The sequence below is a fragment of the Aspergillus aculeatus genome (genome assembly GCF_001890905.1).
Source record: "Aspergillus aculeatus ATCC 16872 unplaced genomic scaffold ASPACscaffold_2, whole genome shotgun sequence".
NCBI lineage: Eukaryota > Fungi > Ascomycota > Eurotiomycetes > Eurotiales > Aspergillaceae > Aspergillus > Aspergillus aculeatus.
The window spans coordinates 761,992-784,693 of NW_017962977.1; the positions used below are offsets into that span (position 1 = coordinate 761,992).

Below are 22,702 nucleotides of genomic sequence, written 5' to 3' on the forward strand. Positions count from 1 at the left end.
CGATTCCCAGATTCGGGTTCATTTGTGTCTGCATGTACCAAGTAAACTGGAGACTCGGGGACTCTACTTGGGGGTGGAGGGTGCAGTTGCTCGCGACTCTGGGCGAGAACAGAGGACCGTAAGAGGTTGGTCGTGATTCAGGATACCAATACGTGAAGTTTGACCCGACATGCGCGTCATATGCTCTACTTCGGGGTTTGGACACTCTCTCCCCTCTTGCGGGAGGTTCCCAGATCCCGGATGAGGATTCACGAGTATACTCTGCTGCAGGGTAGGTATGGTAGCTACATCGATTGACTAGATGAATGATTCTGCCTTTACTCTGGCACGAGTTACATGGAACTGGCAATGATTCGGTAGATGATGAATGAACGAACGGACAAGACGATCATGCCATTGTTCCCCAACTCCCCAATCGCCATCCTCTCCCCAGACAAGGGTTGAGATCCCTTAACCATTAGAGTTGGGAGGTGACGGTAAGGCTGGATTGGATAATGATGCAGCAGGTGGCATGTTCTTTGATGTGGCTGCTGTAGGTGCTACCTGGGGGAGTGCTAGGTAGTCAAGGGCCGATACCTTATCTATTTTCTACTTGGTAAGGACTACCTATTTAGTCGAAGGTACTTTTAAACGCACGATGGCCGTTGTGGTGCGGCGCCCGTTGCGGGTTGTTTGGGTCCGGTTCGGGAATATTTACCTTGTTTTTGTTCAATTTCCTGGGAAAAGAAACTGCTGAGGAGGTGCTCTCGTCTCGAGGATACACTTCTTACCATACAGCTCTGCGTATGTTCCTTGTGCCGCAGTTGTCACTCAGTCACAGTGTTTGTTCATACTAATCAAATGGTACGCAGAAGCTATATGCCCAGTGGGGTGGGGTACCGTATCTCCTCTGACATAGGGGAAATATGCATGCACATAATAATAATAATCAGTAGGACAGCAACCCTCGACTCGGAACGAACCATCTGATAGCGCATAAAGAAGCCAAGAGACCAACCAGGCCCTTTATCTAAAAATCATGGTCAATTAAGGGGGAACAAGGCTGGATGGCCCTGAATGGCTAATAAATCGAAAAGCTCGGAGACCTGGGGTAAACGCGCCGAACAACCCAAGACGAAACACCGTATGATCCTCGGCCTCTTCCCTCCCATCTGGTGTTATACATCTATGGTATGGTATACTACGAGCCGGTACTTCGGCCGAAGGGTTCAACCTTCGGATGCGTGAATGGGTTTGCTCGGATGCGAGAAACCTGAGGAGAACTTGAAGGATTTATCTCGGATGCGAAGGGGTTCAACTCGTTCAACCCTTTCTACTCTTTCCTTGGACGAAAGTAAATGCTTGGGGGGTGGTGATTTGTTGGAGGGTGGGATTCGGGTCTATGCTGCGGTGAGCTGAGGATATACTCTGTACTTGGTGGTGGCAGGTTGAACCCCTTTGTTTCTCTTCGGCGCCGGAGGAGGTGAAGATGACGTAGGAGGGGAGACGGAGGCAGGAATGAATGGTATTCTCTTGGCTTGGTGTAGATGGAGGTAGGGTGGGAAATGGCTTATCCTTTGCTTTAGAGCATCGAGTCAGCGGGTGGGCGGGTTGGCGCTGGGAAGGGGTGTATGGGATGGCTGTGTTGGGATCTGGTATGAAGTAGCATTAGCTGGCTTGATCCCTATTCTGGATGGAAACCAGAGGACTTGAACATGTGAAGCTTACTTCGGTAATCCTGTTTATTTTTTTGCTCTGGGCATGCTATGGGCTGTTGTGTGTGTATAGGCAGTGGTTAGTACCTCATGAACGCGCCAGGATTCTTGAGCATCAAGAGGAAGAGCAGACAAGCGGCTCGCTCAGCGAGATGCTGGTCTGCTCTTTACCCGGGATGCCGTGCTGCCTTCCTTCTCTAGCTTTGATCCGTTCTGCAGATGTTGCTGATCACTGCGCAGGTACTCAGATCTATGCTTATGCTGTCTGGTCGACTTGACCTCAACGGGGCGATCCATGCTTGTTGATGTTACATATGCCAGGCTAGCATAAGCAATGCGGACAAGAAGCTAGAACCAGAAACTCTCCAAGCTCTTGTTGCCATGATTGACAACTACCTCTCTCCTATCCAGGATAGGGTACCTACCTTTCCCATTTGCAATGAGATACCCCCAGATCCGAGCAGCACCCTTAGTGGAAATCGATCATCAAAATCTGGAGATCGTTCTGTCATCAAGAGGCTATCCACAGCCCCGCGAGGGTGAGCTCTGGATCGGATACACGATCTTTGGTCGGAGGAATTAGGGCGATTTCCTGAGTCGAAGGCTTAGACGAAGTGGCGAGCGTGAGATCTCGATATAAGCGAGGATGAAATCGACACTGAAGTCTGAGGTGAGACGCTAGAGTTGCCTGCCTTACAGACGTCGGAGGCAGTATACCTTTGCCAACGTCGAAGTCTGGGTCGCACAGAGGTGGCTCAGCCCGATACAGGCTTCTTGCTGTTGGACATGCCGATTAGATTCAGCTATTCATAAACAACCTTCAAATAATCTGGTGGGCCTAAACGCAACGTTACACGAGAGTTCTGGACGTATTCACCTATTCCAACAATGAGGATGGCTGCCTGAGGGCGCAAATTGTGGGATAATTTGAGAGAGTCACCTGTTTGATCGCTTACTTCCTTTGCCTACCACCTTCAGCTTGAATCCATTCTCTTCGTCACACATCAGGACGCCTCCGGAGGACTTACTGTCGCACTCAGTGCGCAGTGCGCGATATCCTGGGTTCATCTTTGCTTTCATACTTCTTATTCCCCGCTTTCATAGAAGTCGCTTGGGTCGCCTAAGTTGGTTGTCGCTTATAGGCTGAAGATAACAACCCCTCATCCCTGCTTCTCATAACCAGAGACGCAGCACTTCAATCATTCACCTCGCTTAGATCTGCTACCATGGTGAGCAGCTATCTGTCATACATTCCGAGATGATTCCGAGGCGATTTTCGGCTAATGCTAACGCATGGTCTAAGTATAGGTACTTGACAATGCCACGGTTACATCGCATCAGAAGAGAGATGAATGGCCTAGTCGGAAGGTCCAGCGATCACAGTCTGTGTCGAAAACTGGCATAACTTGCAATTCCACTTAGCCTCGAGGTGTTGTTGAAAGAGGTCTATCATGTACTTCATAAACAAGGCCCACGCTGTCGAACGATTACATTCCAAAACTTCATCGATGCCATGACTCAATGCTTCTATTGCTCTGCAGTGCAGAGCTGCCATATTACTTCCGTAACCTTTAGTTCTCCTTGAAGTTATCCAGGAACTGCGTACCCCGCAAGGTCTATCAACGCGGGACGCGATAAACCCCATTCTTGACGACTGACTCGGATTCGCTGGAGATAATCGCAAACCGCTCCGATCTAATCCTCATATACAGGGCACGGTCGCGCCAAGTTTCTGTCAAGCCCAACCAAATTGAGGGATATCACGACGGGCTCGATGTATGGCCGTCGGGACCCAAGCTATATCCTTATATCTACTGATACCATATGCATCATTTACACCACCGCCTGTACCTTCTGGTTCAGGGAAGTCCAACAGCAAGCTGGCGCGATGTACCCGACGGGCTTGTGGTCCCAACAATAGGAGAGTGACGAGAATGGCCAACCATACTCTCCGATATCAGCTCAGATAATACTACTCCTGGTGAGATTGTAGCCTAGCTAGTTCCGAACAGCGCGAATGTGACAAATATAAAGCCATAACGCTGGCATTGTATCTCGTCTCACAACCGTCAGTGCTTTGTGCATCGTTGGACAACATGAGGCTGACGATTTCCGTGGCAGCATTTGCCTCATGGCTCCTTCTGTCATGCTTGATAGGGGATGCTCTAGCTCATCCGAAACCCGACCCCAAGACCGCATGGGTGCGTCAAGGTCGTGGGAGGAAGAGTTCCCCGCGTAACCTGCAAGCCCGTTCGTCTATGTCCTCGTCCTCTTGCGTCGACAAGAATGCAACTGTGATCAAAGCGCCGAGGCATAATGTTTGGGAAGGGTTGACGGACGATGAGACAGCATCCGTGGTCAAGTGGCTCTTCCAGCAAACAGCTCTAAACCTGACTGTCACGGAGGATGCCGGCGAGTGGGATAACACAATGTAAGCCCTATCTTCCTGATCACTGCTCGGTTGCTAAGAGGACCAGTGAACTCGTCGAGCTGATGCGGCCTAACAAGACGGATGTCTTGAGCTATCTCGATCACCAAGGCCCAGCACCTAGCCGTTATGCGCATGTCGTCCTTGACAACCGCGCCACTACCGATCCTCATTATGCCGATCTTCTGGTCGGGCCTCTACCCATCACCAATCAATCCACCCCTACGTGGACGCCACTAGAGTATCCTTACACGCGCAAGACTCACGGTCGTGTGCGCAATCTCGACGCTGACTATAGCACCATCTACTCTGAGTGGCTGTATAAGATTAGTGCATCCATTGCAGATATCACCCTAGACCTGTTCAATGGGACTGCATTGGGCTTAGACAACGACACCCTTGACATATGGGGCATTGACCCCCTCTGGCAGGATGACGGCCGGATCATCCGCTGGGACACATTCTGGAATATGCCAACGGATGAGTTCGATACCGGCAGTATCCTACCGCTGGGACTATTCTTCAAGTCCGACGTGACTGGGCGTGATCCTTCTCAGTGGAAGCTTGAGGGCTGGCTTTACAATGACGTCTTCTACGAAACGACCGAGGCATTCCGCAATGCATTCTTCTCACCTGGATTCGTCAAACTGAAGCCCAACTTCGAAGGACCATGGGCACAGACGGATCAACGGGGCCCCATACTTCCACAAGACAAGCAGCAACCTCCTCTCATGGTAGCGCCGTCAGGAGCACGGTACTCTGTGGACCTTGACCGCAAATACGTGACATGGATGGACTTCTCCTTTTATATCAGCTTCTCGCGTGACACGGGCGTATCCGTTTTTGATATCCGCTACAAGGGTCAGCGCGTGCTGTACGAGTTGGGTCTACAGGAGGCACTCGCCCACTATGCTGGCAACGATCCAATACAATCCAGCGTCGCGTATCTGGACTCATACTACGGATTTGGGCCGTATGCCTTTGAGCTAGTCAAAGGCTACGACTGCCCGGTCTATGCAACCTACCTCAACAGCTCCTTCTACGTCTCTGAGACAACGCACACGCACATTGACAGTCTCTGCGTGTTTGAATACGATGCAGACTATCCTATCCAGCGCCACAGCACGTCCGACTACGTGAGCAGTACGAAGAACGTGTACCTCACCCTCCGATCCGTGTCCACTATTGGTAACTACGACTATATGACCAGGTGAGTCAAGCCCACAACACGCATGAAGCACCCCCCATTAATGATTGTATCTCTAGCTACACCTTCCACATGGATGGCACGATTGGCGTCGAAGTCCGCGCCTCCGGCTACATCCAGGCCGCGTACTACGCGCACAACGAAGACTTCGGCTACCGCATCCACGATGCGTTGTCCGGCAGCATGCACGACCACGTCCTCAACTTCAAGGCCGACTTCGACATCCTGGGCGTGAACAACAGCATCGAGCTCACCACGGTCGCCCCGGTCAGCCGCAACTTCACCTGGTCCGGCGGCCGCTCGCGCAACACCATGGCCCTGGAGCGATCGATTCTCTCGTCTGAAGACGAAGGCCGCTTCAACTGGGGTCCCAACGGGGCGACGATGATCCACGTAATCAACCAGGAGGCCCGCAACCAGTACGGCGAGTACCGGGGCTACCGCGTGCTGCCGGCGGCGGGGACGGCGCACCTGACAGTCCAGGACTCCAGCAACCTGGCGCACGCCGCGCACTGGGCCGAGTACGACATCCAGGTCACGCGGCAGCACGACCACGAGCCGCGCGCCGCGCACCCCTACAACAGCCAGGACATCCACGAGCCGCCCGTCAACTTCGCCGAGTTCTTCGACGGCGAGTCGCTGAACCAGACCGATCTGGTCGTGTGGCTGAACCTGGGGATGCACCACGTGCCGCACACGGGCGACCTGCCCAACACGGTGTTCACGACGGCGCACTCGGGCGTGCAGTTCACGCCGTTGAACTATTTGCTGGGGGGCCCGAGCCGGCAGACGGTGAACATGGTGCGGGTCAACTATGCGAATGGGTCGGCGACGGAGGTGAAGACCTTCGGACAGGCAGAGGACATGTGTGCGGTGCAGCTTAGCGGGATTGAGGAGGAGCTGTGGCGGTATCAGGGGGATGTGGTGGTGCGCAAATTCCCGTACGACCCGAACGATCCGTACTATGAGATGGAGGCGGACGCATGATGCATTTGTAGATACTTGGGGGTAGAGTCACATGGCTGGCAGAGATCCTGTTCAAGTTCAAGATCAATCTCTTGTCATTGCATCCTTACCTACCGTTGTTAAATAGACACTCGCTTGTCGCGGCCATGTTCATGCTATCGAAGCGACTGCTTCATGGCGAATTGCCGAGGTATATGAAAGGTACATACGACTGGACATTCCCACAGACTCAAGTCCAAATCTCCATCCTCATGGCCCATTACAAAAAAGGACAGAAGTACGGTTAGACCAATGTCATGGTGGATGTGTAGGTGTGGGGAAATCACCACCTATCCATGATGGATTTTCTGGGGTATTTCCCGAGAGAGTGAGGGATTCTGTTTCTATCGCCGGCCACCGGTCTTGATCCCCTTCGTCCCCATGAATTCAAATCTGTGGAATCTTGAACCATAACACGTTCCTCGTACTGCTCGGACAGGAATGCTTACATTTCAGATAACCATCTCGACCACGAAGTATTCACCACACCTTATCAGCAAAGTAAGTGGGGGGGGATCACTTCGCGCCCAAAAGGGTCCAGTACTTTAACCCTGCACTCGCCGCGGGAATTTCCACTCCTCTCCTCATGTGTCTCATCTCGCCCATCCTCGGAGAAGGGTGGAAGGTTAGTTTGTAAGCTGATGTAACTACCTGATTCGATTTGATTTAATTTCTCAACCACATCGCAGTGAAACAATGTCCAGTGCAGTACAGTTATTCTAGCTGAAGCCAGTGCGGGGTTTCTGGACGTCCCAATTTAGCCGAATGTGACAGACAGCGAAGAACAGGGATGATGTGAACCCCGTGGCCAGTCAGAATTCAAACACTCTTTCAAGATCGCCGCATAAGAAAAGAGGGGGAGGGTTGCTTCATATTTGCTTTTTGCATTTTGCTTGTTCTTCCTTCTCCGAACGTGACTAATTGAAAGGGCAGGGGTGAGGAGGGTAGGTATATAAGATATAAGATAGAAGCTATAAGCATCCAGCCGAGCTTACCTGCCTACATACTGTAGTGTACATACTGTACATGACCAAGCAGCTGCACTGAGTATCCCCCCCGACCACAGCCTACCCAGACAACTTGGGAAACCCTCCGATCACCATGCCCCAAAACCCAGACCCCCAAAACACCAACCTCGACGCCCTCGTCGTCGGCACAGGCTTCGCCGGCATCTACGCCCTGCACACTCTCCTCCAAGACGGGCTGCGCGTGCAGGCGATCGACAAGGCGCGCGACGTCGGCGGCACCTGGTACTGGAACCGGTACCCGGGGGCGCTGAGCGACACCTGGAGCTATTTGTACCGGTACAGCTTCGACGAGGCGCTGCTGCGCGCCTACCCGGCCGCGAACCGGTACTCGACGCAGCCGGAGGTGCTGGCGTACCTGCGGCATGTCGTGGCGCGGTACGATCTGCGGCGGCACATGCGGTTCGAGACGGTGATGGAGGGGGCGGAGTGGGATGATGCCACCAAGAGGTGGAGGGTGAGGTGTCGAGACATCGGTAAGAAGCAAGAGGGCAAGGAGGAGGAGGAGAAGGAGGTGGTGCACTACACATACACGGTCCGGTATCTAGTGACCGCACTGGGGCTGCTGACCGAGCCCGTCCTCCCGGACATCCCCGGCCTCAAGGAAGGAACCTTCCGGGGGCAGGTAGTGCACACAGCGGCCTGGGACCCCACCACCGCGCTGGCGGGGAAGCGCGCAGGCGTGATCGGGGTCGGCTCGTCCGGGGTGCAAGTGGTAACCGCCATCGCCGACAGCGTGGCCTCGCTGCACGTCTTCATCCGCCGCCCGCAGTACAGCGTGCCGGCCAACGACCGGCCGCTCACCGCGGCGGACCGCGCCGCCATCAACGCCGCGTATCCCGCGCTGTGGGCCGACGTGCGCGCCTCGCACCTGGGGATGGGCTTCCCCGAGTCCTCCCGGAAATTCATGGCCGTGAGCCCCGCCGACCGCGAGCGGATCCTCGAGACCCTGTGGCGCGAGGGCAACGGGCTGCAGTTCCTGTTCGGCGGGTTCAGCGACCTCACCACCGACCCGGTCGCCAACGAGGAGGTGTGTCGGTTCCTGCGCCGCAAGATTCGGGGGGTGGTACACGACCCGCAGAAGGCCGCGGTGCTGATGCCCCGCGAGCCCTTCGCGCGGCGCCCGCTCAGCGACGCGGGGTATTACGAGAAGTTCAACCGCGACCACGTGCACGCCGTGGATGTGATGACGCATCCCATCACAAAAGTGGAGGCGCAGGGCATCCGCACGGCGGACGGGACGCTCTACGAGCTGGACACCATCGTCGTGGCGACGGGGTTCGATGCCCTGGATGGCAGCTACGCGCGCGTGGAGATCCGCGGCCGCAACCCCGCGGAAACCCTGACGGAGCGGTGGCGGCGCACCGCGTCGGAGTGCTATCTCGGCTGCGCGGTGTCTGGGTTCCCCAACCTGCTGATCGTGTCCGGGCCCATGGCCGCGTTCTCGAACGTGCCGCCGCTCACGGAGACGAATGTGGATTTCCTACGGGATCTGATCCGCCGTGCGGAGGAGATCTCGAGGCAGAGCGGGAGACAGTGCGAGATTGAGGCCACGCATGAGGCGGAGAGCTGGTGGACGGACCATTGCGATATCACCGCGCGCAAGACCCTTTTTGCCCAAGCGCCCTCGTGGATGTTCGGGGCTAATGTCCCCGGGAAGCGCCCGGCCAGTCGGTTGTATTTCGGCGGGCTGGGCCCGTTTCGGGCCAAGTTGGCGGAGATCAAGGCGAGGGGGTTCCTGGGGTTTGAGGAGCCCTTGGGGACGGGGGAGCCGTTGCGGTCGCATCTTTAGTGGTGGTGGTGGTGGTGGTCGCGATCGGGCATAGAATCGGGATAGAGCCTCGCTTACAGCTCAGAACGTGTTCGCAAGTTTATCGACATGAACGTTTCAAACCACTTCAAAGGCCAATGCCTACCGAAATTCTACCTGTATCCAAGTGGGAGATAAGGCAGACTTCAGCTATCCTACCCTCCCCTGCCGTCTGCATTGACAGTCTATAACCACCCAGAAACCCTAAGTAGATATCCTCAATCTCCAGAGCAGACTAAACTCTTTTTTGCTGGCAGAGGTTATTTTTTTTTCTCAAGGAGGTCTTCCGGTTGTGTACCGGAGATTTGAGGTATGTTTCATGCAGTGATAGCAAGGAGTGAGCAATGAGTGGATATTTGCCTTGGGAGTGTCCCTCGATGCACTGAGTAGGGTTCTTTCCTCAAGCACTGGCGGAGCAGAGTAAAATGACATTACTGGGCATTGTGGTTCTGCTTAGGACTTCCGAACAAGATAGCAGCATCGAGACTTGATCTCATCAGCACTACTACAGAACTTGACTTAAAGAGTTGTGATTGAATTAATGATTCTAGAATATCTAGATACAGTATCATGAATATCATCTCTGCCCCATTAAGGCTACCCACTGAGGCCTGAGGCTCTCTTAACCATTGCAGTACATGCTATCTATCGATGCATCAGATCGGCGCTTGGAGTTAGCTGTAAATGCTGTAATGCACGGCAGTGTATAGAGCAGAGAATGAGAAAAACATCGGTGTAAATCTCTCATCTGAGTGTCTTGTGCTCGTCGACGTGTAGTCTTGAGATTCTTGTTTGTGGAATGGATGTAAAATGGATCCACGGTCTTGTGTCACTGTTTCGTGTAGACATATGTTGATGTCGAAGTAAAAATTCAAGACGGGTGGTTGCACGGTCATCAATGTGCAGTCACGCTGACCGCATGTCTAACTGCGCTTCGAGCCGGTCGGATCCTCATAAACAATCCGAGGAACCACATTGAAGTCAGGCAATCCCGGGACAACCTCCGGTTCATCAACCTCCTCCTCATCCTCCTTGGTATCAGCAGGCGCCGAGCTATCGCTGGACTCGGTCAATTCGAGGGCCGGAGAAGGCGTCCCGCCGGCCTCGTCTTCCACGTGAACCACCGTCGGTTCGTCGTCCGATCCACTTCCGTCCACCGAGTTTTCCAGACTTCCCGAACTAGGGCTCGGGGTCGCAGCCTCCACCAGCCCGTTCAACGACAGCGACTCATCGTGACTGACACTGCTCCGCTCCGAGGTCGACAGCGAGCTGCGCGAGTTCGTGTACGAGTGAGGCAGCCCCAGCGCGGCCGCCACCGCCGCCTCCTCGCCGGGCAGCTTCGACACACTGCTGTCGCGACTGGTGCTGCGGTCGAAGATATGGCTCCCGCGCCGCTCGCTCATCTCCAGAATGTTGTTGTACCCGCGGCGGGTGGGGTCGGCCAGACGCTTCTTCTTCTTTTTCTCGCGCTTCGTCGACGGCCGCACCACGATCACAGGAATCGGCGACTGCTGCAGGCAGTACTTGGAGACCGAGCCGGGCAGCAACCCCTGCACACCCCCCAGATTGCGACCCCGGGTGCCCACGATGAGGACAGCCGGCTCGTAGATCCGGATCATGCGTTGGATGATCTCCTGGACCTTGCCCACCGCCAGCTCCAACACCAGGCTGATGGCCTTCTCGTTCTGGCTGTTCTTCTGGATCACCTGCTCAAACAGCTTCTCCGCCTCCTTCCGGTATTTCCCCGCTTCCACGGCGGCGTCGCTGGCGATGCTCGAGTCCTTCTCGACCGCACGGAGGCAGACGATTTCATCACCGTCGTCGACGAGCTCGTCGATGAGCCATTCCAGCGCAAAGTCGGAGTAATCGTTCTGGTCGGTCCCACATAAGAAGGTTCGACTGCGACGGGTGGACTGATAGCCTTTGTGTTTGTAGTTGAGGGTTAAGGAGAAGTCGGCCGCATCCGGGTTATCGAAGGTGTCAAACGACACACCTCGCTCGTAGGTCCTGAGATTATTACATTAGCCAACAAAGATAATGTAGACACGGACAATAAAGAATGGTCTTACTGAGGCGGTGGAGGGGACGGCCCACGACTGGGCGAAGGCTTGATTTCCCGTTCTGTGGAGGTGACGTCGAGCTGCGGGCGCGGTCGGTGACCTGCAGCGCTGACGGATCGACGATGCGGCAGCGGCTCCGTGCCGCCAACGTTGAACTGAATTGACTTTCTCTGGGAACTCTCAGCTCTGTGTGAAGATCGAGGCTTGCTTGTACCAGCGCCTTGGGTGGCGCCGCCCTCGAGGGATTGCGACGACGGGGAGGGCATGCTGACGGCTCTAGTGGGAGGGACAGCGAAGGAAGGTGGCAGACGACTCAGCGCCTTGTAGTGGTCGGAATTTCGAGTAAATAGAAAGGAAAGGAACAATTTGATTCAAAGTCAATAACTAGTCGGTGGCTCAGCCACCGTGAAGCTCAGCAAGTTCGGCGAGTGGTACGATGCGGGAGACGCCGACCATGGTTTGGTAAGAGAGGTCGTGACGAAGGGGAAACTCCCGAGCAAGTGTCTGAGACCGGCACGCTCGAGGATGAGAGAATGAGATGAACCAAAGCGGGTCTCAGGGCTAGCTTGAAGCTACAGTGAGTGACTCTGCAGAAAAGCGCCGGATTGAATTGAAGTAGAGTGACAGGCAGCAAGCCGGAAGCAGCTGGAGGGGGAAAGGGACGAAAGGTGAGAGTGGAATAGGAGCTGAGGAGGCGGCCGGCATGCCATATCCAGGGCGGGGCAGATGGAAGGCGGTCAGGAGGAACATGGCCGGCGGGTCACGTTTCCCTGCTGTCATTCCCTGCCCAGTCAGTAGTGAGTGAGTGACCACATGCGGAACAAAACTCCTGCCACGCGGAGACTTCAACTTCACATTTAGCAATTCCCCGGTCAACGCCCAGTGACAGACCACCATTGCAATCCCGTGATCCCTTGATATAACCACAATGGCCATCTTCTCTCGCTCTCTATGACTAAAGGAGCAAAAGAGCCGAATTGGAGAAGTAGGAGGGGCATAGCTAGTCCAAATTCAAGTCAAACCAAGTATATCTTTCCGATCCATGTAAGCGCAACAAGTTGTTACCCTCAGCTTGGCCGGCCGGTCTGGAACAGATAGTGCCAGCGGAGACCACGGTGCACCATTGCGGCCGGAATCCAGACTCAGTGTGTTTTAGCACTTTTTTTTCTTACAACAGAACAACTCGAATGAGGGCCTAGATGGGGTAAAAGAACCTCCAGTTCAACCAACTCTAATAGTGCCAATGGCAACAAAACAGGATCTAAAGACGGTGAAGGATTACTCGGCTTTGACTTGATCCATCCATCATTTTTCTAGTAAAGCAAGGAAGGAGATCAATCAGATTCCGGATTCCAGGAACCCAGATCAGGAGGGTGACAGGGACAGGCGGAAGACGGAATCGAGTCAGTTCAACAGTCAGTCAGGAAAAAAGAAGCAGAGAGATCGGCGGTGATCCTCCGTGCGGATCGATCGCCCGTCAGCCATGTGATCCGTCACGGGGCGGTGAACTCGGCCTGGATTGGCGAGGGCCGCGATCGGCACTGCCATCCCGGTCTAGCCAGCAGCCAGCTGCCCAACTAGCCTCCCGGATGGGGCTAAGAAGCGGAGTCAAGTCTTCTTCTGCACCTGCGACTAGCGGTTTAGTGAGTTCTAAGTCGGTTTACTGATCACTTCGTTATCGCTTTGCCAATGCTTGACACATCAAAGCAATGATTACCGGTCAAGGATAAGTACGAATCTTTGGATTGAAGGGGTTCATGTATAAGGTTGGTATGATTATGTTCTATATATGCAAATTCATCATCTCGTCTCATATGCCTGAGAGGCCACCGTTATAGGCCATGTCGTGGAATACATAAACAAGAAAAATGGGGCCGCCAATATATGCGGCCCAACGGTGGGACCAGGAAGAAGACAGAGATGGGACCCGAATATGTGTGGGCGGGTATGAGAAGAGAGAAATCAATGCCCAAGCGCTCGGGCATGAAAAACAAAAAAGGGGGGACTCCACCCCCAATGCCAATATGCCATCCCAAAACAATGCTGAATCATGATGATAGGAGAGAAGTAATTTTTGGTTTCAGAAAAACGCCGGACCCGCTATGGTGGTGACAACTTGCCCCAAGATAAAATAGAGTAAAAAAAAGGTTCTTCCAGAAACAATCCACGACGAGGGTATCACGTATGATAATGGTACAGAGAATGGAGGATCAGCCGCTGCTGCAAGGTACGATCTCAATAAGCTTCAAGCATCGCACTTGGCGCTTGGCCGGGAACGTAGTAGCCATTCTCCAGATCGGTTGGAGAGAGAGGGATTTCGGCGGTTTGCGGCTCCTTCTCGTTGAATGTTTCCAGGGTTGGTTGAGGAGGTGAAGGGGGCATGGTGTCGTCTTCCGACTCTCCATCGGAGTCGGACAGCAGTTCGGGCGGGGTTTGCCGAGACGGCGAGCGGGTCAGGGTCAATTCTTCCAGATCCTCCTCATCGTCGTACTCAAAGTCGGAATCAGAATCGGAGTCGTAATCCTCCTCGATTTCTTTCTCGGTGATGATGGCCACCGGGGAGGGAGCCCGTCGTCGCACCGGACTGTAGGTAGTGGGCTCATACTGGTCTTCGTCGTAGTCGGAGTCATCCTCGCTGACGTCGGAGTCGGCGTCAGAAAGGTCCTCGGGATCCCAGTCTTCCTCCGGGTCCTCAACGACAGTCTCCGCCCATTGGATGTGTCGAGGCTCGGAGTGGTGGGAGGTCTTGGTCACACCGCTGACGGTCTGGTTGAACCAATGTTCTTGTTCACGTTCGGCATCAGCCAGCTCCAGCATGAGCGAGTCGAGGAGGTTGGCGTGGCCAACCAGAAGGCGGAGATCATGGTCCGCCCGGGAAGCTTCACGGGTAAGCTTCTTGCGGGCGGTGTGGGCAAGGTAGTAGGTTTGAGTGATGCTCATTTTCTTTTGTTGGCGACGGCGAGCCAGAGAGGTGAAGTAGGAGCTGAGAGACGGAGTGGAGGAGGGAAGAGAAGAGGAAGAGGGAGGGTGGGAGGAGGGAGTAGAAGTAGAAATTGTGGGGGAAGCAGGAGTTGCCATGGCGCAAATCTCCGGGAGGGCCGTGTTGATGTGCTTTGCTAAGGATGCTAGTAAGGATCGCCGAACTTAGAGGCTTAGAGGTGACTCGTTCGCTTTGCGCGGCGCGGTGACTCAGGCTGCCTTTCCTCCTTCCGGCAGTCGACCTATCGACCAATCAACCTTATGGCGGATGGTGGGGCGGTGAGTCAAGGGTCGCTGGTATCGCTGGTATCGCTGCAGGCGGATCAATAATGGATCGCAGCAGCGCCTTATCTTTCAGTCTAGTGCGTTTGCGACTGATGCAGTGTGCAGACGCAGACACAACGGTGAAAAACACTGATATCTGGGTGTTGTCGAGCTGGTAGGGGTTCCTGGCGTCCCGATGTCTCCACTGACAATCATGCACTTTCAATAGTCACACAGTAGTGGCCGGCGGGGAAAGATGGTGGATGGATGTGTTGGTGGTGCGGGATGTATGTGTATGTCGTGATGGTTGCGGTCTGAGGTGGACAAGCGGACAGGCGAGGATTATTAGCTATGTGTTGTGATTGAAAAAGAAGAGAAGAAAAAGAACATTTCGAGATGTACCAGGGAGATAGGGATTGTTTATGATATATCCACTTTCTAGGCTGATTCTTTTTTTTTCTTTTCGGTGCTTGTCATCCGCTATTTCCAATCCCCGTTTCTTACTTCCTTTTTTTTTTTTTTTTTTTTTGTCTCTTTTTTTTTTTACTTCATTACTCTGCTCGTACTCCATCTAAAGTCCGAAAGGCGCGATCGGACGTTCGGCGACAGACCATCCGTGGATCGGAAACTCCGTCAAGGAAAGCCGGATCCACCATCGAAATTCTGTCCTGCACCCAAAATCCCTGCCCAAGAGGGCAAGTGCCATTCTCACCGCCCATCAACGAGACCAATAGTTGCAGCAAGCCAGTGAGTCACGCCTGGGCGCCGCCTGCTTATTCCCGTTCTGGGCGATCCCAGCTCAGCAGCAGCACCAAAAAAACCCTGATCGGGTTTCCGATGACCAATCTTTCCGCGCCGTGGTCTCCGGCTGAGCAAGTGAAAGAGAGAAAATAAAAAAAGGCTCCCAAGCTAGAAAATTCCAGCAGGTGCCCAGCACACCTGCCCTAGCAAGATTACGATTACTCAACGATTGTCTGCATTAGAAATCCTGACTGCAAACACCATCATTATTCATCATCTTCACTCTTTTGGCATCTTCGCGCGCCAAGTGTCCAATCTTAATATTTCCACGGTTGATGATCAGTCCAGGGCACCCAGCTGGGCTTGAATCCTTTTATTAATGCTCTTATACTCTGTACAAGGAGAGAGTATACAAGGTTTGAGGTACACCACCCCCCTCACTGCTAATTGACTCTCTGACCCTTTTGATTGATAATTGAATTGATTCCTAAGCTCCTACCTAACACATTATTTTTTTGGTCCCCTAACATACGAGTAACCAGCCTCACGATAGTAGTTGACTCCTAGTTGGGCTTTTGCGGACGGGATCCGTGACCCGTCGCAAATAAGTTCCCCACCCGACTCAAAAATTTTTCTTCTTCTGCCGGGCGCAGAAAAGAATCTGAGGTGCGGTACGGAGTAGCCTATCCGAAAAGCCTCTTCGATCCCCAATCCCGTTTTGTCAGCCTCCCAGGGTTCTCACGATGAGTAATCCCTGATAAACAAAAGCCGAACTGCTATCCAACTCCGTCCATGCACCCCTGTAACTGTACAGCACCCTTTGGGACATGGTTGCGAGAAGGAGTCATGACCGAAAACGGATAGGTAAGCAAGCCCAGTAAGTCTCGCTCGGTCGGGTTTAAAGAATCGTGAGTTGCAAGATGCTGCCAACTGCGGAGTTCAAACAACAGAGCAGCAGCAGCACAGCACAGCACAGCACAACACAACACAACAACCAATGCAATTCATATGCGAATACGACGGGTCCCACCCCCCATCGGAATCCATCTCCTGCCGTAATTCCGTTTCTGTCTGCCTTATTTTGGCCCCTGCCCTAATCACATACTAGACTTGCTCGTATACCCACTATCTAGTCACTCGTGTTTGCACATAATTTATCAACTATGTGGAGATAAGGCAATCAAAATACATCTTCTTTTCTTGTCTACTGCCTATTACTCATACGCATCTACAATCCGTCCACGTAGGTCATTTCCCACATCCTTATCATTCGTCACAAAGGTCTGTAAGTAGAAAATGCGCCCAATGGAATTCTTCACCGGCTGCCACATGTCAAAAGGCCGTCAGTCACGCCTTAATCTATGTTGAAAGGCAAAAAGCGAAAGGCAAAGACCCGAGGGCCATCATCGCTCAGGCGCCATCCATCATCCCCTTCTTGGCTTTATTGCGGCTCCTCCCCATTCCTGACTTCATGTCAGTCTGCCTCTCCGCAAGCAACAGCCCATGCTATGCTTGGCAGGTCAGATCGCCCGTGAGCGAAGTATAGGCACGCCACGCCATCGCGCGTTTTTGAGGCGAGACATTTGGGCTTTGCGAATGCCGAGTAGACTTTTCTTGCCTAGGAGGAATAGTGTTGACTAGTACGTACCTTGGGTGAAGGATAGATAGAGCTGGGGCTGGGGCTGGGGCTGGGGCTGGAACTAGAGTACGTACGACGTGACTCCAGGTAGGGATTGATCGTCCCTTGGGAGCCACTACTGTACGGAGTATCTCTCCTTCAACGAAACGTGTCGTCCGCTTCGCAACGACTCAAAAACCAAACCCCTCCGTGTAGGCAGCGAAAATCCCCCTGATCAATTGCTTACATGGCTGTGCAGGGTCAAAGTTACCTAGCTGGTCGGTTAGTAGTAAGTTAAAGGCGGGCCTGAATAGCATGTAGCCCGCGCTAAGTGGTTGTCTCGCGTCTATTGTGGCTGTGACCTGAGTCTGACAACGGAAATCGCCGAATGCGCGACCTGAGCGGGAATGATGAGGCTCTCTCGTGAGAATGGTGAGAATGGTGAGATTGGCGAGGATGATGACTCGAAAGGCCATGTGTTGCTGTGGTTATGAACTGATTCAATAGTCGATGATCTGATGATCTATCGTCTATCTGAAACTCCCCCTAGCTGGCACAGCACAGCCCCTCGAAAAGGAAGCGGAGCAAGTGCGGAGAAAGATAGGCGGACGGATTTCCGGGACTAATCCTAACTTGGGAACTGGACTTCTATGCTCATCGGTCATGTGACAGAGATGCTACTCATGTCGGCGTGTCGGAGATAACAGATCTCCATTTGCGTCCACCACAGAAAGGCTATCTTGCTGGCGAAAGCAGCCTCGATCAGGGCATCTGGAACAACAATGATGCCAATGATGAGGTCAATGACGAGGGAGACTGTAAACAGTCTCCGCCGCGCCGCCCTCATTCCTCGTCATCAACATTCGCCATCGCCATCATACTGCTGGAGTCCACACGTCCACACATTCGAATGATCATTGATCATCCATGATCATCGCAGCCCACTGCGGCAGAATGGACTCTTCAGACCATACACAGAGCAAAGAAAAAGAGTCTGGAGCGGGCAGCAACTCCATTCTCCAGTGGGGAAATGACATGGCGGGGGGGAGGGGGAGTGGGTGCTTGCATAATCGCAAGAAAACGAACAACAACCTAAATTCAAGCTACTCAGTAACTTATCAACCACCCAAATCGACAACAAATCGTTCTAGACCAGAACGTCCCCAAAACCACTTCAACACCTAGAAGCTGACAAAAACCGACGATCGGGATCCCCCCCAAACCTTAAATCTCTGATTTGATACCACACAGCACCGACCGTCGGGAAATACTGAGTAGCTGGTTCCAAGCTGCAAACGTCAATCCATCATCACAGTTTTGGGCCTGGACGGATTCAGCAACTGACACCTTACATTTCTACAGGCAGGCTTATCACCACGCGAAGCGAAGGCAAAATAAACATCCCAATAACAACCCTCCACATCAGCAGGAGCAGATTCGCCTCCCAGCGAATGCAATGCAATACGTCGACGATTTCGCGATCGTCAACGGTAAGACAGGCAGCAGCACTCAACTGTAGACTTTGACGTACGGGCAATGTTAATAGACGATAGACGACACCACTAACATCATCATACCTCACCTCTCCCGAGATTGTTGTCCTACCTCATGAACCGCGATCATCCTGAAGATCCCATTCTTGCAAGGTAAATACTTTGGGGATTGGTGGCTGTACACAAATAAACATATGACGGGGGACTGTTGCTGCTGTGTAAGCTGCAAGTCAGTCAGAAGGTCAGTTCTTGACGTCAACAACCTGGCCCTTGGGCCTTCCCCCCCCCCCCCCTCCCCGGGCTGCTTGACCTCATCTTCGGGATACGGGTGATTACCGTACAGGGGGTGGGCGATCATGATCCGAGATCCGGAGCTACAGTAAGGAGTACAGTGAATTAGGGTACTTTAGCAGTCGGTGACTTCATCGCTATTCTTCATTGCATGTGGTGAATAGTGGGGGTGTACACTATAGAGTAGGGGATAGGACCAACAACAAGCGAGTCTAGACGTCAGTCACACGATCCCCTCTTCATCAACACCATCAACCCCTCCACCAAAATCCAGCAACTAGAGTAAACCACCGGGTGACCTACTGTGTAGCTTAAAGCTCACACAATCCAACTGAACATCCAGCATGACCTGAAAGCATCCGGGGAGATCCGCCTCCCGCACAAGAAGCATAGCCTACACAAAACATGCATAAACATGAGAGCATAAGCACAGCACAACTAACTAATGCACACCCGCCAAAGAACGGAGGCCATTGTCAAACCCCGGAACAAACTCGGCCTTCTCGCTCTCCGAGCCTCCGCCCGCCCTAACCCGTGCCAGAGTGGTCCTAGCTCGGCCTTAGGTACCTAGGGAACAGTGAACCCCTAAAATTCTGGCGCTGGTTTACGGAACCGCGAGAATCCGTAAACCCCGTCTAGCCTAACTAGCACTACTACCGTTTTCATATCTAGCCTACTGAGGGGGGGGGGGGCGCAAGTAGGCTACCTACCCGTTGTACCCGTGCGTGCCGGATTCCGGAACATCAGCCTTCCTCGCTATCCACACACATCTGCATCTGCATCCTGCCCCGATTCCCATATGAGGCTATCACGGATACACGGATGAGATGAGATAGGAGGACGTGGGAAGGGTCTTGGCGTTGGCATGTGGATGTTTCATATACCCACCACCACACTTCGCATATTAGAGTAGTACTTTACCCTGAGGGGGTTTGAGGGGTTTGAGGGGTTTGATTCTGCCGGTTTTATTCTTGTCAGACTTTATTTCTCCGAGGATGGCCTATAGCCCATAAGGTATGAGTCACTGTAGGGTATCGTTCAGGGAAGTACTCCGTAGTTACCTAGTGGATGCTTTAATCTTCTGAGTATCCCTTTTCGAATTTAGTTGGATCAATGTAATCGTAGACAAAGAAGGAAATGCACAAGGTACGGTATGCTCCGGTCGGAGTCACGCCAGGGGGTGGGCAGGGTGTTTCAGGCCGATTCATCTCCGGTTGGAGTTGAGGGTTTCTGGATTTTGACTCTGTTTCTGAGTGGTAGTAGTAATAAACTAGAGTATACTATTCTGCTCTATAGTACACCTTGCTCCACTCACTACGGCTTACTCTTTTGGCTATCTGGCTGTCGAATTTGTCTATAAATGCTGCGAGCATGCTATTGCAAATCCAATGGGTGCTGTACAGTACTTTGTTTGATTTTTTTTGTGTATAACCCCAAGTGTGTGCTAAGTTACGGGGCACTTAGCTTATGCATGTCTTGTGCGATGGATGTATGGAGGAAATACGGTGTTACTGGAGGATGAAAGCTTACTTGAAGCCCTACCTGGTACGTGGCACGCTGTTGCAGACTGACAGCTGTCGATCCGAGGTCTATGCTTAGTCTACTGATTGGATGGTTGCGTTTGTTGTACGGCATTCGTTGCAATGGGGTTGTGCTGGAAGCATGTGATTGTACTGTACCTTACCACTGCCGGTGCATCTCTACGGAGTGCCTTTTCTTTTCTGCTCTTATGTTAATCACAGTTCCCCAATGTACAGTACACACAGCACGGTAATGCACCTCCATCTCCACTTCGCATCAAAGCAGAGTCCGCGATTGATGCTCAAGTCCAGTTCATATCCACACTACAAAGCAACCCCAACCAAACGCAGACCAATTCCTGAATCCCCAAGAAAAAGCAAGCTCAATCCCCCCCACCAAACAAACTGCCCCAATCCTCCCCCTTCTTCCGCATCCAGCGCATCCACCACCACCACGGCTCCGACGCCTCCAGATCCCCCTCCCCGTCCCCCTCCCCCTCCCCCTTCCCCGAAATCTCACACGGCAACAAAATCGCATGGTCCAACGCATGCGGCAAACCGCGATGCCGCCCGCGCACCTGCATGGCGATGATGATCGCCTTAGCGGGGCCCGAGAACTGGCCGCACAGACTCGTCTCCGCGCCCGGGTAGCCCAGCGACAGGCCCACGGTGCCGTAGGCGGAGACGATCTCGAACAGGATCGGGAACAGCGCGAACGCGTCCCGGTCGACTGCCTCGCGCGCCTGCAGCCGCGGACCCTCGGCCACGGCGATCAGGAAGAAGCCCAGCATCACGTACCAGAGGTCGAAGCCCAGTTGGCGCTGAATGTGGGCGGCCAGCGAGTCTGCCGAGGGGTGGGTGGGCTGTGCGTCCGAGGCAGATGATAGCGAGTCGTCGTTATAAAAAATGCCGAGGCTGCGTTCTTCGTAGACGTTGGTCTTGCGGATGGCAATCGCGTTGGGGAAGGCGGAGATGTACATCATCACCAGAAAGGAGACTTGCGTGGCCGGGTGTAGGGTCGTCAGCGGGGTGATGCTGAAGCCGGCGGTGCGGGTCGAGGCGATTTGGAAGAGGCCGTTGACTAGCCGGAGGCCGGGGGTGATGGTGGGGTTTTGCGGGGTCTGTGTTTGACGGCGGTTGGTTAGTTGAGGGGGGTGGTCAAGTAAAGGTGGAGGCTGCTGCGCAGGACTTACCTCTTGGAGGGTGTAGAAGATGAGCAGGTCGATCGCGTTGAGTGACAGGAGAACGGCCGACAGTCGCCAAGTCTCCGCGCTGGGGAACAGCAGCGTGAAGCACCGACGCGGGTGCTCCAGCAGGTACTCCAGCTCGTCGTCCAGCGGGGACCCGTACGTGGTGAACTGCGAGAGCGTCCAGATGATCAAGCGGAGCATGCACGGGAAGCCCGTGTTGCCGATGACCACGAGGAAGGTCATCACGAGGAGGGGGAACGCCGCGGTTTGGAACGCATCCATCGAGTCCGGCGTCAGGGTGAACCCCAGGTCGTTGAAGGCCGACCCGGCCGTGAAGATCGCCCACCACGGCCGGCTGATGCCCGCGTCCGCGAGCACCTGGCTGTACTGGCGGTTCGGCAGCACCCACAGCAGGAACAGCACAATCCCCAGCACGTGGAAAACCACGAAGTAGCAGACGAGGATGACGAACAGCGTCTTCAGCGCCCGGTACTCGATCCCGCCCAGCTCCTCCTTCTGCGCCTCGTTCCAGTCCGCGTAGCTGGCGATCGACGACTGCCACATCAGCGCCGGCAGGGCGTCGAGATCGTGGCACGACCGTTGGAGCACGGGCGAGTCATACTCCGACAGCGAGCGACGCGAGCGCGTCCCTGACATCGACCGGCGACGGTGGTGTTTGATCTCATACTCGGCCTCCGAGTCACAGAAGGTGATGTGCGGACTAGTTGATCCCGCCGCCGCAGCGCCATACCTCCGGCCTGAGGAGTAACCGATCAAGTCGGAGGTTCGATCCTCGCCATCGACCACCTCTAACAGTGGTCGCTCCTCGGCGGGTCTCTCAGCCGAGATCGTTCGAGGAACAGGAGGAGGAGGAGGAGGAGGAGGAGGGAGGGGGAGGCCGGTTCTCGATCCCTCCTTCCAGCAGCAGGCCTTGATTCCATTTGTTCCGCTGCGTGCGGCATAATACCTTGGCCTCATGGATGACGCCGCGGAACCGCTTGCGGAACCAATAGAGCCGAATCACGACGAGCAGCGAGTTGATGAAGATCACATTGGTAACCATCGACACCCCCCAGAGGGTGACCTGCTGGACCACATGCAGTCGGTTGAGGTCGATAGAGTTCAGCCCCGTCTGGGTGGCTGCGCCGGAGGCGAGAAGCAAGGCATCCAGGTACGACAGCCCTCCGGCCAGATAGAGAACCAGCGACGACACCAGCGCCCAGAAACTGATATAGATATAGTGATGGTAGCGTCGCAGGGGTGACTCGGATGGCTCGTGGGTGAGAGGCATGCGGTTTGGGAATGTTCTATAAGCCGATGAAGAAGCCCGGTATTTGTCGTCGATGGGAAAAGGAAAAAGGTATGGCGGAGCCAAAA

The 22,702-nt window shown here is 53.9% G+C and overlaps 5 protein-coding genes across 5 annotated transcripts; 2 read left to right on the top strand and 3 right to left on the bottom strand.

The window, feature by feature from the left end:
* Positions 1–3,790: 3,790 nt before the first annotated feature.
* ASPACDRAFT_56953 (uncharacterized protein) lies at positions 3,791–6,316 on the top strand (the record flags this gene model as incomplete). Its single annotated transcript, XM_020203194.1, has 3 exons — positions 3,791–4,125; positions 4,172–5,332; positions 5,389–6,316. The coding sequence occupies 3 exons, from the start codon at positions 3,791–3,793 to the stop codon at positions 6,314–6,316; spliced, it is 2,424 nt and encodes an 807-aa protein (XP_020059900.1).
* A 1,055-nt stretch (positions 6,317–7,371) lies between these two features.
* On the top strand, positions 7,372–9,238 carry ASPACDRAFT_1862952 (flavin-containing monooxygenase). Its single transcript, XM_020197808.1, has one exon. It carries the CDS (start codon positions 7,436–7,438, stop codon positions 9,149–9,151), a length of 1,716 nt encoding a protein of 571 aa, XP_020059901.1. The 5' UTR covers positions 7,372–7,435; the 3' UTR covers positions 9,152–9,238.
* Positions 9,239–10,092: 854 nt separating this feature from the next.
* On the bottom strand, positions 10,093–11,495 carry ASPACDRAFT_39181 (universal stress protein; the record flags this gene model as incomplete). Its single annotated transcript, XM_020200556.1, has 2 exons — positions 10,093–11,176; positions 11,239–11,495. 2 exons carry the CDS (start codon positions 11,493–11,495, stop codon positions 10,093–10,095), a joined length of 1,341 nt encoding a protein of 446 aa, XP_020059902.1.
* A 1,484-nt stretch (positions 11,496–12,979) lies between these two features.
* ASPACDRAFT_75135 (uncharacterized protein) lies at positions 12,980–14,806 on the bottom strand. Its single transcript, XM_020204370.1, has one exon. The coding sequence runs from the start codon at positions 14,305–14,307 to the stop codon at positions 13,465–13,467; it is 843 nt and encodes a 280-aa protein (XP_020059903.1). The 5' UTR covers positions 14,308–14,806; the 3' UTR covers positions 12,980–13,464.
* Positions 14,807–20,518: 5,712 nt separating this feature from the next.
* On the bottom strand, positions 20,519–22,616 carry ASPACDRAFT_111426 (potassium transporter; the record flags this gene model as incomplete). Its single annotated transcript, XM_020195552.1, has 3 exons — positions 20,519–21,256; positions 21,329–22,237; positions 22,293–22,616. 3 exons carry the CDS (start codon positions 22,614–22,616, stop codon positions 20,519–20,521), a joined length of 1,971 nt encoding a protein of 656 aa, XP_020059904.1.
* Positions 22,617–22,702: the final 86 nt, after the last annotated feature.